At 38.5% G+C, this 16,421-nt stretch overlaps 1 protein-coding gene across 3 annotated transcripts in view; it reads right to left on the bottom strand.

Moving 5' to 3' along the window:
• Positions 1-12,911: 12,911 nt before the first annotated feature.
• Positions 12,912-16,421, bottom strand: part of BICC1 (BicC family RNA binding protein 1) — a 249,144-nt gene continuing 245,634 nt past the window's right edge. For all 3 annotated transcript variants that reach the window (XM_019731836.2, XM_019731837.2, XM_019731835.2), the window contains one exon: positions 12,912-15,486. In XM_019731836.2, the coding sequence (XP_019587395.2) occupies positions 15,356-15,486 (131 nt within the window). In that variant the 3' untranslated portion in view covers positions 12,912-15,355. The remainder of the gene's footprint in view (positions 15,487-16,421) is intronic.

Raw genomic sequence — 16,421 nt, 5'->3', positions numbered from 1 at the left:
GTTTTTTTTTCCCCTTCTTAAAATGTGTATACATTTTTTGGCACCCTCTGTATATATTGATTACTGAAATAAATTTAGTTAGCATTCATCATCTCATACAGATTGAATTTTAAAAAGCCAAAAAATAATGTTTTGTGCTGAGAACTCTTAGGATTTACTCTCAACAGCTTTCATGTATGTCACTAAGGGGTAACTACAGTCATCACGTTGTACATTATATCCCTAGTACTTATTTGTCTTATAAAGGGACATCTATACCTTTTAACCAAATTCCTCCAGTTTACTCTCACCCCACACACTCCCACCATGTCCTCTGGTAACCACAAATCTGATTTCTCTTTCTGTGAGTTTGGTTTTGTTTTACTTTTTTCTTAATTAGATTCCACATACAAGTGAGATCATACCATATCTGTCTTTCTCTGTCTGATTTATTTAGTGTAATACTCTCAAGGTCCATTCATATTGTCACTAATGATAGGAAGTCCTCACTTTACATGGCTGAATATTCCATTGTATGTATATACCACAAGTTCTTTTTTTTAATTTTTAATTTTTTTTCAATTACAGTTGATATACAATATAGTGATTAGACATTTATATCATTTATGAAGATTCACCCTGGTAAGTCTAGTACCCATCTGACATCATACAGAGTTATTGACAATATTACTGACTACATTTCTTATGCTGTACTTTACATCCCCATTTTTATAACTGGTAATTTGTACCTCTCAATCCCTTCATCTTTTCAACCCATATCCCAACCCCCTTCCATCTGGCAACACTCTATTTCTTCTCTGTATCTATGAGTTTGCTTCTGTTTGTTCATTTATTTACTTATTTATTTTAGATTCCACATATAAATGAAATCATATGGTATTTATCTTTCTCTGTCTGACTTATTTCACTTAGCATAATAACCTCTGATCCCTCCAGCTGTTGCAAATGGCAAAATTTCATTCTTTTTTATAGCTGAGAGATAATCCATTGTATATATGTCCCGCATCTTCTTTATACATCTGTCTATCGATGGACACTTAGGTTGCTTCCATTTCTTGGCTATTATAAATAATACTGCAGTGAACATAGGGGTGCATATATCTTTAGAATTAGTTTTTTGGATTTTTTTGGATAAATACCTAAAAGTGGAATTTCTGGGTCACACGGTAGTTCTATTTTTTAATTTTGGGGGAACCTCCGTACTGTTTTCCATAGTGGCTGCACCAATTTGCAATCCCACCAACAATGCAGTAGGTTTCCTTTTCTCCACATGCTCGACAACACTGTTGATTTATTAATGATAGCCATTCTCACAGGTGGGAGGTGATATCTCACTGTAGTTTTAATTTGTATTTCCCGGATAATTAGTGATGTTGAGCATATGTCTAGTGGCCATCTGAATGTCCTCTTTGGAGAAATGTCTCTTCAGGTCCTCTGCCCATTTTTTAATCAGATTGATTTTTTTTTTTTTGGTGTGAAATTGTATGAATACCTTATATATTTTCGATACTAACCCCTTATCAGATGTATCATTGACAAAATGTCCCATTCAGTAGGTTAACTTTTTGTTTTGTTGATGGTTTCCTTTGCTGTGCAATAACTCTTCAGTTTGATGTAGTCCCACTTGTTTATTTTTTATTTCCCTTACCCAAGGACACATATCCAAGAAACATATATATATATTAGAGCAATGTCAAAGAGTTTACTGCCCATGTTTTCTTCTAGGAGCTTTATAGTTTCAGGTCTTGCATGTAAATCTTTAATCTATTTTGAGTTTATTCTTGTATATGGTATAAAAAAGTGATACAGTTTCATTCTTTTGCATTCATCTGTCCAGTTTTCCAAGCACCATTTATTGAAAAGACTATCTTTACCCCATTGTATATTCTTGCCTCCTTTGTCATAGATTAATTCAACACATCGGCGTGGGTTTATTTCTGGGTTCTCTATTCTGTTCCATTGATCTATGTATGTTTTTATAGCAGTGTCAGGCTATTTTGATTTCTTTAATTATTGTACTATTGTTTGATATCAGGTAGTGTGATACCTTCAACTTTGCTCTTTCTCAAGACTGCTTTGGCTATTCAGGGTCTTTTGTGGTTCCATATGAATTTTAGGATTATTTATTCTAGTTTTGTGAAGAATGCCATTGGTATTTAGATAGGGATTGCATTGAATCTGTAGATTGCTTTGGGTAGTATGGACATTTTAACAATGCAAATTTTTCCTATCCATGAACACATCCTTGCATTTATTTGTATCCTCTTCAATTTCTGTCTTCAATGTCTTGAGTTTTGTCCTGTTTTCTCATTTGGAACGTATTTCTTTGTCTCCCCATTTTGGCTGCCTCCCTGTGTTTGTTCCTATGTATTAGGGAGAGCTGCTACATCTCCCATTCTTGGCAAAGTGGCCTTTTCCAGCAGGTGTTCTGTGAGGCCGAGTGGCACAGTCTCCCTGTTCACCTGAGCTGGGTGCTCCAGAAGTCTGCATTGTGTGGTTTGTGTGTGCCCTCCTGTTGTAGTTGAGCCTTGATTGCTGTTGGCACATCAGTGGGTGGGATTGATCCTCAGGCTGACGGGCTATGAGGGCTGGCTGTGACTACAGCAGACAAGTTGTATGGGGGCTGAACCCCTGGAGCAGGAGTTGCTTATATGGGTCTCTGATGCCAGGCCAGTTCACCCTTTGGGTGGTGCTGTGGTGTGATCTGAAGCTGGCCACCAGGTGTGTATTGGTTCTGGAGCCTCTTGGGAGGGACCAAGGTCAGCTGATGTGTATGCTCAGCTTGGGGCTACAAAGTGATCCACAGTTGGTTGCCACTTGTGCTGGACTTGGAGGCACATCGGAGAGGTCCTTCTGTGAACTGAGACTAGCTGGCACTTGGGAGCCAGCCAAGTGCCAGGCTTGGGACATTTTGGTGGGCACCACCATGTGAGCTGAGGTCAGCTGCCTCTTGTGCCGGGTTTCTGGCTGCTTAGTTGAAGCTACTTTCCAAGCAAACACTGGCTATAGCTTATGCCAGGTTTGGGGCCACCTCATGGGAATTATTACACAAGTTGTGGTCGGTCGCTGTTTGTGCTGGGCTTAGGGCCACTTAGCAAGAGGTACAGGGCATGCAGAGGCTAGCTGATGCTTGTTTGCTGTTTGTGGACCTTTGAGATATTTTTAGGAAAGTATGCAGCATAAGCCAAACAGGCATCTTGTGTGGAAAAGCTACTGAAAGGGTCTCCAGCCTAGTATGTGTGTTGAGTCATGCAGGAGCTCAGGGAATCACCAGGACAGGGCTAACCATGTTATCCAAATTAATGGAGAGCTGAGCTTTGGTGTCTTTCTGTCCCTGCCCGCTTGGTGGGGGAAGGCTCAAAAAGGAGCAACAGTGCCTGCCAGCACTTCTGTCCCTGGACAAAGCTGCCCTAACCCGTTCCTCCAGTCCTGCCCTGAAGCTAGTCAATTCAGTTCCTCACTGTTATGTCCCGGGTTCTGTTCAACCTGCTTCCCCTGCACCGGGACCCAGAGTGAATGAGTTTCCCCTGCTCTGAGTCCAGAGTGAATGTCAGTGAGGGGGTCCATGCGTGGTCCCTCAAGAGGAATGCCTGGGACTCCAGCAGCCCTTCGTTTCACACAGATGCAATCCCTCTACTTTTCACAGCCAGATTTATGGGGACACCTCTTCCCAGCACTGGTGCCCAGGATGGGGAGCCGGGTGTGAGTCTGGGACCCCTCGTACCTCAGAGAGCTCCACAGCAGAGATATCCCTCCCACCCACACGTATCCCTTCCTGCATGTGTGGGTGTAGGAACTACCTGTTTCGCATCTCCGCCCCTCCTACCAGTCTCCTAGTGGCTTCTTTATATCCTTAGTTACAGGACTTCTGTTCACCTAATCTTCAGATGGTTCTCATTGATGGTTGTTTTGTAATTTAGTTGTAATTTTGATGTGGCCATTGGAGGAGGCAAGTACAGCATTTACCTATTTTGCCATCTTAATCAGAAGTCCACAACTTCTTTGTTCATTTATCTCTATCGATGGACATGTGGGTTGTTTCCATGTCTCAGCTATTATAAATACTGCTGTTGCAAACATGGGGACGCAGATGTCTTTCCATGTTAGGGTTTTCATTTCCTTTGGGTATATTCCCAAACATGGAAATGCGATATCATATGGTAGTCTCATTTTTAATTTTTTGAGGTCCCTCCAGCTGTTTTCCATAGTGCCCATACCAGTTTACAATCCCACCATTAGTGCACAAGGGTTCCCTTTTCTTCACATTCTCACTCCATTTGTTATCTCTTGTCATTTTGATGACGGCCAGTCTAACAGGAGAGAAGTGATATCTCATTGTAGTTTTAATTTGCATTTCCCCAATGACTAGTGATGTTGAGCATCTTTTCATGTACCTGTTGGCTATTCATATCTCTTCTTTGGAAAAATGTCTATTAGGTCTTTTGCCCCATTTTAACTGGATTATTTGTGGTTTCGCTGTTGAGTTGTGTAAATTACTTATATATTTTGGATATTAACCCCTTGTCAGATATATGCTTTGCAAATATTTTTCTCCACACCATAGGTTGTTTTTTCCTTTTGTTGATTGTTTTCTTTTGCTATGCAGAAGGTTTTTGGTTTAATTTAGTTCCACTTTTTTTTATTTTCTTGCTTGTGCTGTCAGTATCGTATCCAAAAAAATCATTGCCAAACTATGTCAAAGAGTTTCTTTCCTGTTTTCTTCTAGGAGTTTCATGGCTCCAGGTCTTACATTCGTCTTTAATCCATTTTGAGCTAATTTTTGAGTGGTGTAACATAGGGATCCAGTTTCATTCTTTTCCATGTAAAGATCCAATTTTCCCAGCACCATTTATGGAAGAGACTGTCTTTTCTCCATTGAGAATTCTTGGCTCCCTTGTCAAATATTAGCTGATCATATATGCTTGGGTTGATTTCTGGGCTCTCAATTTTGTTACGATAATCTATTTCTCTGTTTTTATGCTAGTACCATAGTTTTTTCTTTGTTTGTTTGTGTTTTACTTTCAGGTGTACAAAACAATGTAATATAGACATTTACATCCCTCACAAAGTGATAACCCCCCTCCATGCCTGACCACTGTGCTGTACACCTGAAAATGAAGTTGACTAATATTGAATGTCAACTATAATTATATATATATATGGTCACAGGATGTGGAGTACAGCATAGGAACAGAGTCAATGGAATTGTAACAGCTATATACAATGTCAGAGGGGTAATAGATTAGGCTAGTACCATAGTTTTGATTGCTATAGTTTTATAATATAGCTTGGAATCATGAGAGTGATGCTATCACTTTGTTCTTCTTTCTCGGGATTGCTTTGGCTGTTTGGGGTCTTTTGTCATTCCATATAAATATGAGGATTGTTTTTTCTACTACAAAAAATACCATTGAAATGCTAATAAGGATTGCATTGAATCTGTAGATGGCTATTGGTAATACTGACATTTTCACGATATTAATTCTTCCAGTCCTTGAACATGAGATACCTTTTCATTTATTTGTATGTTCTTTGATGTTTTTCATCAGGTTTTTTGTAGTGTTCAGAGTACAGCTCTTTCACCTCCTTAATTAGGTTTATTATTATTTTATTGTTTTTGATGCTGTTGTAAATAAGATTGTTTTATTTATTTCTTTGTCAGATGTGTTATTAGTGTATTAAAGTGCTACTGATTTTTGTATGTTAATTTTGTTTCCTGCAATTTTACTGAATTCATTACTTAAACCTTAAGTTTTGTCTTGTTTTGTTGTGGTAGAGTCTTTAGAATATTTTATACTATAAAATCATGTTATCTATAAATAGAGACAGTTTTACTTCTTCCTTTCCAACTCATACCTTTTACATCTTTTTCTTGCCAGATGGTTCTGGCAAGGACTTCCAGGACTCTGTTGAATAGGAGTCATGAGTGGGCACCCTTGTCTTGTTCCTGATCATAGAGAAAAAACCTTTCATAATTGAGTATGAAGTTAACTGTGGGCTTCTTATATATGACCTTTATTATGTTGAAGTACCGTCCTTATACTCACATACCTGATTTGTTGTTTTCATCATGAACCGATGTTGAATTATGTCAGATGCTTTTTCTGCTTCAGTTGAGATCATATGGTCATTTTTCTTTCATTCTATTAATGTAATATATCACACTGATTGATTTGTGTATGCTGACCAACCTTGCATCCCACGTATAAGTCCTAGTTGTTCATGCTAAATGATCATTTTAATTTGGTGCTGAATTTGGTTTGCTGTATTTTATTGAGAAATGTTATACCTATATTCATCAAGTAATGTTTTCTGGGAGTGTCCTTTTCTAGCTTTGGTATCAGGGTAATGCTGGTCTCATAAAATGAGTGTGGGAGTGTTCCCTACTCTTCAATTTTTTGTAAGAGTTTAAGAAGGACTGGTATTAATTTTACTTTAAATGTTTGGTAGAATTCACCATTGAAGCCATCTGGTCCTGGGCTTTACTTCATTGGGAGATTTTTGATTACCGATTCAATCTCAGTAGTAACTGGTCTGTTCAGACTTCCTATTTCTTCTGGTTTTGGTCTTGGTCATTTGTATCTTTCTAAGAATTTTTCCACTTCTTCAAGGAATCATGAGTGTGATGCTCTTACTTTAGTCTTCTTTCTCAGGATTGCTTTGGCTATTTGGGGTCTTCTGTCATTCCATATAAATATGAGGATTGTTTTTTCTACTACAAAAATACCATTGAAATGCTACTAAGGATTGCATTGACTCTGTAGATGGCTCTTGGTAGTACTGAACTACGTTTGTTGGCTCATAGTAGTTCATAGTGGCCTCTTATGATGCTTTTATATTTCTGTGGTATCATTTATAACGTCTCCTTTTTCATTTATAAATTTGTTGATTTGTGTTCTCTTTTTTTTCCTTGGTTCATCTAGTCAATTTTTTAAAAATCTTTTCAACGAACCAACTCTTAGTTTGCATAATCTTTTCTATTGTTTCCCTGTTCTCTTTTTCATTTATTTCTGTAATAATCTTTATTATTTTCCTTCTTAAAACACTGGGCTCAGTGTGTTCTTTATTTTCGAGTTCCTTAGGGCATAGAATTAGGTTGTTTATTTGAGATTTTTCTTCTTAATGTAGACATTTATTGCTAATAAACTTCCCTCTTGAACCGCTTTTGCTCATCCCATAAATTTTGGTTATGTCGTATTTCCATTTTTGTTTGTCTCAAGATACTTTTTAATTTCCCTTTTAATTTCTTCTTTGGTCCATTGTTTGTTGAGGAGAACACTGTAAATTCTATGTGTTTGCGAATTTTCCACTTTTCATCTTCTTACTGATTTCCAGTTTTATACAATTGTGGTCAGAGAAGATACTTGGTATGATTTCACTCTTTTTAAATTTGCTAAGACTTGTTTTGTTATCTAACAAATGGTCTATCCTAGAAAATACACATTCTTCTCAAGTGTGTGTGGAATAGTCTGCTGTTGTTAGATAAAATGTTATGTATATGTCTGTTTCATTGTCCCCAACTATTATTGAACTGCTATTTAATCTATTAGTTTTTGCTTTTATATTGTGGTGCTCTGACTTGGACACATAAATATTTATAATTGTTACATCTTCTTGACGCATTGACATCTTTATCATTATATCATGACGTTCTTTGTCTCTTTTTTAACATTTTTCATTTAAAGTCTATTTTGTCTCATAAAAGTATAGCTATCCCTACTTTTTGGGGGTTAACATTTGCTGAAATATCTTTTTCCATCCCTTCAGTCTCAGTCTGTGTGTGTTTTTAAGGACAAAATTAGTTTCTTGAATGTGTGTGTTTTTAAGGATGAAGTTAAGTTTCTTATAGGCAGCATGTCATTGTATTTTTTATCCACTCAGCCATTATGTCTTTTGATTGGAGAATCCATTTATGTTTAAAGTAATTATTGATAAGTAATGACTTACTATTGTCCTTTTTAAAATTTGTTTTTTAATTGATTTGTAGATCCATTGTTTGTTTCTTATCCTGCTTTCTTTTTGTGTGTGTTTTGTCATCCTGTTGTATCAGTATGCTTTGACTTCTTTATCAGTGCTTTTGTGTAATTACTACAGGTTTTTCTCTTGTGATTACCATGAGGGTTACATGAGCTATCTTAAAATCATGACACCCTATTTCAAATTAATAATTTCAATAGAATTCCTAAGCTTTATACTTTTACTGCTCCCCCTCACATTTTAAGTTACTGATGTTACAATTTTTATATTTTTTTATATTGTAACTAATAACAGATTGTTGTAGTTATTATTTTTACTATGTTTGTTTTTAACTATTAAACTAGATTAGTAATTGAATTAAGCACCACCATTATCATATTACAGACTAACTTTGACTACATATTTACCATTACCTGTGCATTATACACTACCTTATTTAATTAATTAGGGTCCTTTTATTTCCACTCTAAGAACTCTCTTTAGCATTTTTTGTAAGGCAGGTCTAGTGGTGATGAACTCCCTCAGCTTTTGTTTGTTCAGGAGTGTCTTCCTCCATTTCTGTAGGACAGTTTCACTGGGCATGATATTTTTGGTTTTTCTTTCAATATTTTGACTATGTCATCCCATTCTCTTCTGGTGTGAAGAGTTTCTGTTGAGAAATCCACAAATAGTATTAGGAGGGTTCCCTTGAGTGCAACTTCTCTCTTGCTGCTTTTAGAATTATTGCTTTGTCTTTGACGTCTAATGATTTAATTACAATGTGTCTCGGTGTAACACTATTTGAGTTCAACCACTTCAGGATTTTTTAGTCCTCTTGGATCTGGATGTCTATTTCTCTCTTCAGGTTTGGGAATTTTTCAGCGATTATTGCTTTAAATGTTCTTTCTGTCCTCTTTATCTTCTCCTTCTGAATTTCTCATAATATAAATATTGTTTCTTCTCATTGTGTTCCATAAGTCTCATCTTCCTCGTCATTGACTCTCTTGCATGGTTGAATCTGCTTCTGAAGTTCTCTGTTGAATTCTTCAGTTCAGTTATTGTATTTTCTAGCTCTAGGATTTCAATGTTTTTGTTTTAATGGTTTCTATTTCTTTGTTGAACTTCTTCTTTTGTTCATACATTGTTTTCCTTATTTTGTTTAGGTGTCAGTTTGTTCATCAAATTATTTTAGAGGATTATTTTGAATTCTTTTCCTGACAGTTCATAGAGCTCCATTTCATTAGGGTGTTATTAGTGCATTATTAGTTTCCTTTGGTTGTGTCATATTTCTCTGATTTTTCATGATCTTATTCCTTATGTGGTATCTGCACATTCATTGAACAAGTCGTCTCCTCTTCTAGAGTTTGCAGGTTCACTTTGGCAGAGACAGTCCTTCACTACTCAGCTCAGTTAGGTTTCCTAGATGTGTCTGCTGATAATGTCCCTGAGCAAGTGGGGCCTGCTATTAAGGCCTATTTTTAGATAAGGCAACTGTTCGAGATCTGATATCAGGGTAAGGGGGTTGCCACTGGCTGAGAACAGTTGTGTAGGACAGCTGACTTGGTTTCCTGCCCATGTGAAACTAGAGGAAGGGCTCTGAAATTGCCTGGGTTCTTTGGTCAGGCTTGCTAGATGGTCAGGACTGACCAAAGGCCTCAGCAGTATGTGGAGCTGTGAATTCGCTCTCCTGCCTTGGCAGGGCAGTAGGATGCTGCCCAGGACCTGCATGGCTTATTGTTTGGGGATCTGAATCTGGTAAGATGTACACTGAATGTCCTGGTCAGATGAGGCCACTGTTTGGCTCTGCATATTGCGAAAGCCGCAGGCTGTACTCACTCTTCAAGACTACTGTAAGCATCGTTGTTGGAGGGTCTGTATAGATTCTCGGGTGCTCTGGTAAGGTACCTCAGGTGGGTGGGCCTAGGGCCATTATTCAGCAAGGAGTGGAGCAATGAAATAGTTTTCCTTCCCTGCATAGCAGAAGCAGCAGCTCCAAGGCCACTAAGGCGCTTTGGCACTTGACTCTAGCTGATCCATGCTCCAAGTTCCTTGGCTGAACAGGGTCACTGGCCTTGCTGTGTAGTCATCTCTGCCTTCCCATGATCTTGGCTTGAGCATTACTTGGTTATGAAGTGGCTTTCAGGTTCCAGCAAACCCTGTCGGATAGGCCTAAGGCCATGCTCCTGCCTGGGAGGGAGTGGGAGGGCTTACTGCGGCTAACTCCCAAATTTTCCCAAACATGCTTTTTGATCAGGAGGAGAAGGAAGCCATGCTCTGCAAACGATGGGGCTATGACTTAGCCCTTCTGCCTGGGTATGGGCGTAACAGGCTCAGGGCCTGCAAAACTCATTGGAGGCATATCAGGCATAGCTTGCATGCCACCAAGTTCCCTGATGTGACTGTATCCTTGACTTGGTTCTGCAGATGAGCAAAGCCACTGGTTCTGGCCACTGCTTGGCTTCTGTGGGAAGGACATCTGTCTGCCAAGACAAGTGCTAGAAGCTTCTGCCCCTTTTTGAGGAGTTAGATTCTCAGTGGTTGAGCCCTGCAGATTCCCCTGCAATCCCCAGGGGTAAAACCAGACTAGCGGCTCCAATGAAGTGACCCACAATGCTGGGCGTGCTGGACTTCAACCCTGGGCTCTTTTCCCACTGGAGAAACTGTAGGCTCAGGGGACACCTATCTGCACCAGCCTGGGGGGTGGGGAGGGCAATGAAGTCAGCGTGTGACCTTTCCCTGTTCCCTTCTACTGCAGTCTGTCTTGGCCTCTGTGATGAAGGGGGTTACTTGAACCCTCACTCCCATGTTCTAGGATTCTCTCAGTGTCTTGTCCATGATAGTTGTTAGTTCTTCTTGTAAGGGGGAACCAAGTCAGGAATAACCTATGTCACCATCTTGGTGCCATTACTCTCTATTACTGCATTCTTGGCATATCCTCAGTGGTAGACAACTCGTGTTGCTTCAAGGTAAACCTGATTTATAAACACTGCAGAGTCACCTGGAGTCAAATCTAAGAAAGGATGGGTCACGTAGTTATAACTATAAAGCTGTGAATCATAACCCTTTAGTCCACACATGCCGTTGAAAATGTGATTAAGCTCTGAAACAAAAAAAGGAGGCCTGGCAGGTGAATATTTTGCATTTGAAAGCACAGGCCTGTTTCTGTGGGATAGGTACTTTCAAGAATTTTGTCAAAAATGGGTTTCTACAATCCAATTAAAAAGTGGGTAAAGGACCTGAACAGACATTTCTCCCAAGAAGACATACAAACAGCCAATACAATGAAGAAATGCTCGACTTCACTAGCTATTAGGGAAATGCAACTCAAAACCACAATGAGCTACCACCTCACACCTGTAAAAATGGCTATTTCAACAAGACAGTGACAAGCATTAGAGAGGTTGTAGAGAAAAAGGAACTGCTGGTGGGAATACAAATTGATACAACCACTATGGAAAACAGTATGGACGCTCCTGCAAATATTTAGAATCACCATACAACCCAGCAGTGCCTCTTCTGGGTATTTATCCCACAAAATTGAAAACATCCATAAAGATATATGTACCTTTATATTCATTGCAGCATTATTCACAGTGGCCAAGACATGGAAACAACCAAAGTGTCCTTCGATAGATGATTAGCTAAAGATGTACATATATACAATGGAATAGTACTTGGCCACAAGAAAAGACGAAGTACTGCCATTTGCAACAATGGATCTTGAGATTATCATGCTCAGTGAAATAAGTCACACAGAAAAAGTCGAGAACCATATGATTTCACTCATTGGGATATAAAACTAAAAGCAACAAATGAACAAGACAGACAAACAAAAACTCAGACACAGACCACAGTTTTGGTTACCAGAGGGTAGGGGAGGAGGTGAGGAGGTAGCAGAGTAAAGTGGGCCAAATATATGGTGATGGACGGAGAACTGACTCTTCATCACCATAACACACAATGTATAATATGCTGTATTACAGAATTGTACACTTCAAACCTATTTTACTAACCATTGTCACCCCAATACATTTAATTGAAAGTTTTTTTAAAGTGGGGTTTCTAGACAGCACTTGATTTTCCTCAGAATACTATAAACACACGGAGGCTGTGTTGAAGGGAGGGGGAGATTCCATCCTCCAACCCCTCTTCCTCAGCTGTACCTTTCTCCATTTTGAATGAAAGCTTAGTAAGGACGAGGGTTTATGTTTCATTCCCTGCTGTTGCTAGAACAGGTCCCAGAACTTACTAAGCCCTCATTAAATATTTATAGAACCAGTGAATGGATGATAATTTAACATTGGGTTCCCAGATAAGATTTCAGTTATGAAAAGAACTCTTGTGCTAGGAAAAAAAGTTTAAGAAGTGGAGATATTTCTGGGTGCGTAATGGGTGGAGGGTTAGGTTTTCCTCGAGGTTCAGACAAATCTCAGGATTAGTAATATGGTATCAGTTCTGCTTGAGAATGAGTTCGGGCAGAACCACAAGGCACAGTGAGCGCTCACTGTGAGAGCGCAACGGTCAGCCTCTGAAACGAGAACCTGGGTCAAGAAACCCAGCATCCCTTCAATGAGGAGTTCCTTTGCTGATGGATGAGGTTGTCAAAGCAGTCATACATTTGAGTCCTTACCAAAGAAAGAACAAGCATGAAACCTGTTCCATCATATTACTCTTTTTGTATGTACCTGTGGGTGGCCATGGAAACAATGATTGATTACTGGTGCTGGATTCACTGGCTAAAATCAAGTGCCTTAGCTCTGGTTGAAATGAGGATTGTCAATGCAAAAACAACAGGAGTGTACATATTCAATTTCACTGCAAAAACATCTTTCAATTCTGCTGAAAATAGCCACCAAAAAAAAAAAAAAAAAGTTTTCTTAGAAAACAAAGACAGACAGAGTTTATGTGTAAAGATTTTTTTTAAAAGGCATTTCATCTAGCAAGGGCAATACAAAGGGGTTATATAAATTTATTTTTCATATAACAATTGATTAGAAAAAATTCCCATTTTCAATGTTTAATTCCATCTTTCATTTAAAAAAATCACTAAAGGACAAAAATCCACACAAAAATACATTCTGTATCTGTTCTATATTTACAGATAGATCATCGGTCACTATTAAGGCACAGATTGATTAAAAACTACCATTTACTCAAATAATCCAAATATTTTGTGCATCATATAACACTGACAACACCATGTACTATAGTGTCATATTCCCTTCATTGTATCAAGAGAAAGTGAGAAAAATAATTTCCAGTGTTTTTATTTATTTTTTAGCCACCCTATTTAGTTTAATTGGAACAGTTTTCCCTTTGGCATAAAGCACTGTTCATAAAACCTCCATCAACTTAATACTGCAAATTCATTCCATTTTCCTCCTGTTGCAAATGCATCGTAGAGAGCTGGGGAAAGAGCTCCACATGATTTTTTTTTTTTTTAATTTGGGAAAGTCTTATTAAAGAAATGATAAAATTTAGAGCACTGAGAGGTTGAACAGGAAACAAATCTGGAATGCTTACCCTGTGCTGAGTGTGTGGCGTGATGTGTACATGTGCATATATGTGCAGAGTGACACCACTGTACTTGCAAAGGGAGCAATGTAGTTCTACGTCCTTAAGCAGATACAGTTTATTTAGGAATGGGCATCCCCTTAGTGCCATTATAATTGATAATTTTATGACGCGTCCATTATCTATGCCTTCAAAGTAACCAATGCAATTTTTTAAAGTGAAAATTTTTGTGTGCAAAATTTCTCTTCAGTTCTCTTGTTTTTTAATGGTAAGACTCTGTCAGGGAAAATATCAAGTATTACTGATTCTGCATTTGTATGAAATTCCCCAATTGTTCTGTATGCTTATCTAATGCCTTCTGCTGAGAGCATGCAACAGTGGTTGATGTCCATCTTCAATAATGAACATAAATAAGTCATTACAGTACAGGTAATTCACAACATTTCCTATGGGAACGTTTTCCAACAAATTGATACACTTGGAAATTATATTGTTTTGAAGAAAAAGAGGCACCTAGTGATTTTTTTCACGTATTGAAAAACCCTTCATAAATCCACAATAGCATGTCTGAAAAGACCTAGGAAACAATGTTGCCTGATTTCTTGGACTTTCACAGTATAAGATTGTAACAATGAATCTAGCCACTTATAAAATAGTCATTTTTTTTTTTTTTTACCTCCTTCAGAACTCAGCTGTCTTTATCAACTGTCACCCTGGAGACTTGAATAAAGCCTTTCCATTCTCAACTAACGTAAGTCTACTTTGAGCAGACAGATAACGGTTTTAGGAAAGTCCTTTGACCATATGGAGCACAGCTAATGTGTACATGATAAGGACAGTAATCTACTTCTCCTCCTAATGGCAACAGTGCTGTCTTGTCAGATGATTATTTCTTTTTTAAATAAAGTGACAATCTAGGGCTCCAGTTATTGAATGCCGTCCATTCTCTACCATAAATCTCTAGTAGATATCAATTTAATCACTTATGTACTGTATGCTTATAATATCTAAAAATAAAAGTTTGATATAAATAAGTGTCCTTTAGTGGCAGTATACTAAAAAATAGCCCTTTGCCTTCAAGACAACCATTAAAGTCATTTTAGCAATACAGGCAGCAGCTAAATATAACTGCAAAGGGTTAATATTGCAAAGTCCATTTGGTCTTTCTCTGCACCTGTTACAGTGAACTAGGTTCATTGCTAATTGTTTCTAGGATGCTGACACAAATGAACAGAACTGGTCCAGAACCAAGTGGAGTCACTGAAATTTCCCAAAGTCACAGAATATTCTGCACAAAAACGAATAATCCAGTACCATTTCAAACAAAAATTTAACGCAGTCAGAAAAATGTGACTAAATCTGATTTGTACCAATACATCAGGTGACATGAAAATGAGAGAGAAAGAGTTCATTTCCACAGGACAAGAAATTAGAAAGTGTAAAGTGCTGAAAGACCTCAATAATTATCTTAAAGCAGTACCAGAAAATTCCACTTTGATTATTTTTTAAACCCCCCAATACCAAAACAAAACAAGCAAACAATAACTTCTGTGTTTTCTGGCATCCTTCATTTTAAGTATAAAAAAATCAGTGCATATGTTATATAGGTAAATAAAAACAGGAAATAAAGCCCTACCCTCATATTGCAAATTCTGTCCAAGTACCATTTTTTTAAAAAAAGTAATCCACATGTGGTATTCTGCATGACATAAGAAGATCTTCTCTCTTTTCTTCCTGTTTGGCACAAAATTCAGGTTGTGAATAAGATGCTTTGGTCCTGATCCCGGATACCCAGAGTACCTAGGACGGTGTGCAGTGAAGGCCGTCCACAGATCTCCTGTGACCACCATGGCAGAGTTGGCGGGTGTGTGCCTGAAGAGCACTGCTACCAGCGGCCACTGACACTCGTCATGTCCGAGTGATACTGACGGGGTAGCCTCCCACTGGCTCCACCTTCCAGGAAAGAGGTGCGTGCATTTGGCGGTTCAAAAAGCTTTCTTCGGTTTTTATTTAGTTCTAGAGAGAGAAAGAGGTAACCGTTAGAAGCTCAGTGAAAGTTGTACAATCTACAGGACATGGCAGCTTTGGGGGGTAAAGTCAAGTGTGGTAGCAAGAGGAACACCTGTAGTTGATGGTCAAGACATTTCTGAAATACTAGGAAGTCCGATAATAAAGGCAGCATGTCGGAGCCAAGAGAACCAAGAATAGCAGATCGTTTTTATTGCAGTTTGGAAACTATCTGGGGGAGATACATCCTTCTCAGAGCCCTCTAAACTCTGGATATCCAAATTAACAGTGTGACCGATCCCAAATGTCATTTCAGAGGCAAAGGGGAGAGGGGGCATCAAAGCTGGTGAAGGCATAGGACAGGATGTATTACCAATGACACAGAAAATTATTATAGCTAGGGAACTCATCCATGTCACACACAGCAATCATTCAAGTATTGAAGTCAGATGTGAGAATTAGAGCCCACATCTGAACGAGAGAATGCTGGAGGGGCACGCTGGAGAGTTCAGCGTCCACCGCACGGCTCCACCAGCTCATGGCGCCTGTGCTCCCCGCATCAGGAAGAGCCTCATGAAGAAGCGTCTCAGCAGGCTTCTCTGAATACAAAATCAGCTTAGTAAAAATAGCAAGTTTAGGAGATAGATACGATTGAAAATAACCAATACGTGAACCCAAATTTTCAGGGGAAATCTTAAAAAACAAGAAAAAACAGAGTACTTAGGAAACACTATTTAGTTTTGTCTTTTGCCAACTACAAATTATTAACCAGAAAGGTAAAAAATTAATCGAAGCAGCCTACCTTGTTTATGGCTATGCGACCCCTCTATTCCCAACACCCCCCAACACACATACATATCCAAATCCTCAAATCAAACGATGTAACTCTTGCTAATGAACTCATACGAGCAGATAGAATTGTCAGATTCTGGAAATTAGGATTC

The sequence above is a fragment of the Rhinolophus sinicus genome, linkage group LG07 (genome assembly GCF_036562045.2).
Source record: "Rhinolophus sinicus isolate RSC01 linkage group LG07, ASM3656204v1, whole genome shotgun sequence".
NCBI classification, from domain to species: domain Eukaryota; kingdom Metazoa; phylum Chordata; class Mammalia; order Chiroptera; family Rhinolophidae; genus Rhinolophus; species Rhinolophus sinicus.
Note: the sequence above shows the minus strand (reverse complement) of the source record. Positions and strands in the feature narration are given on the sequence as shown.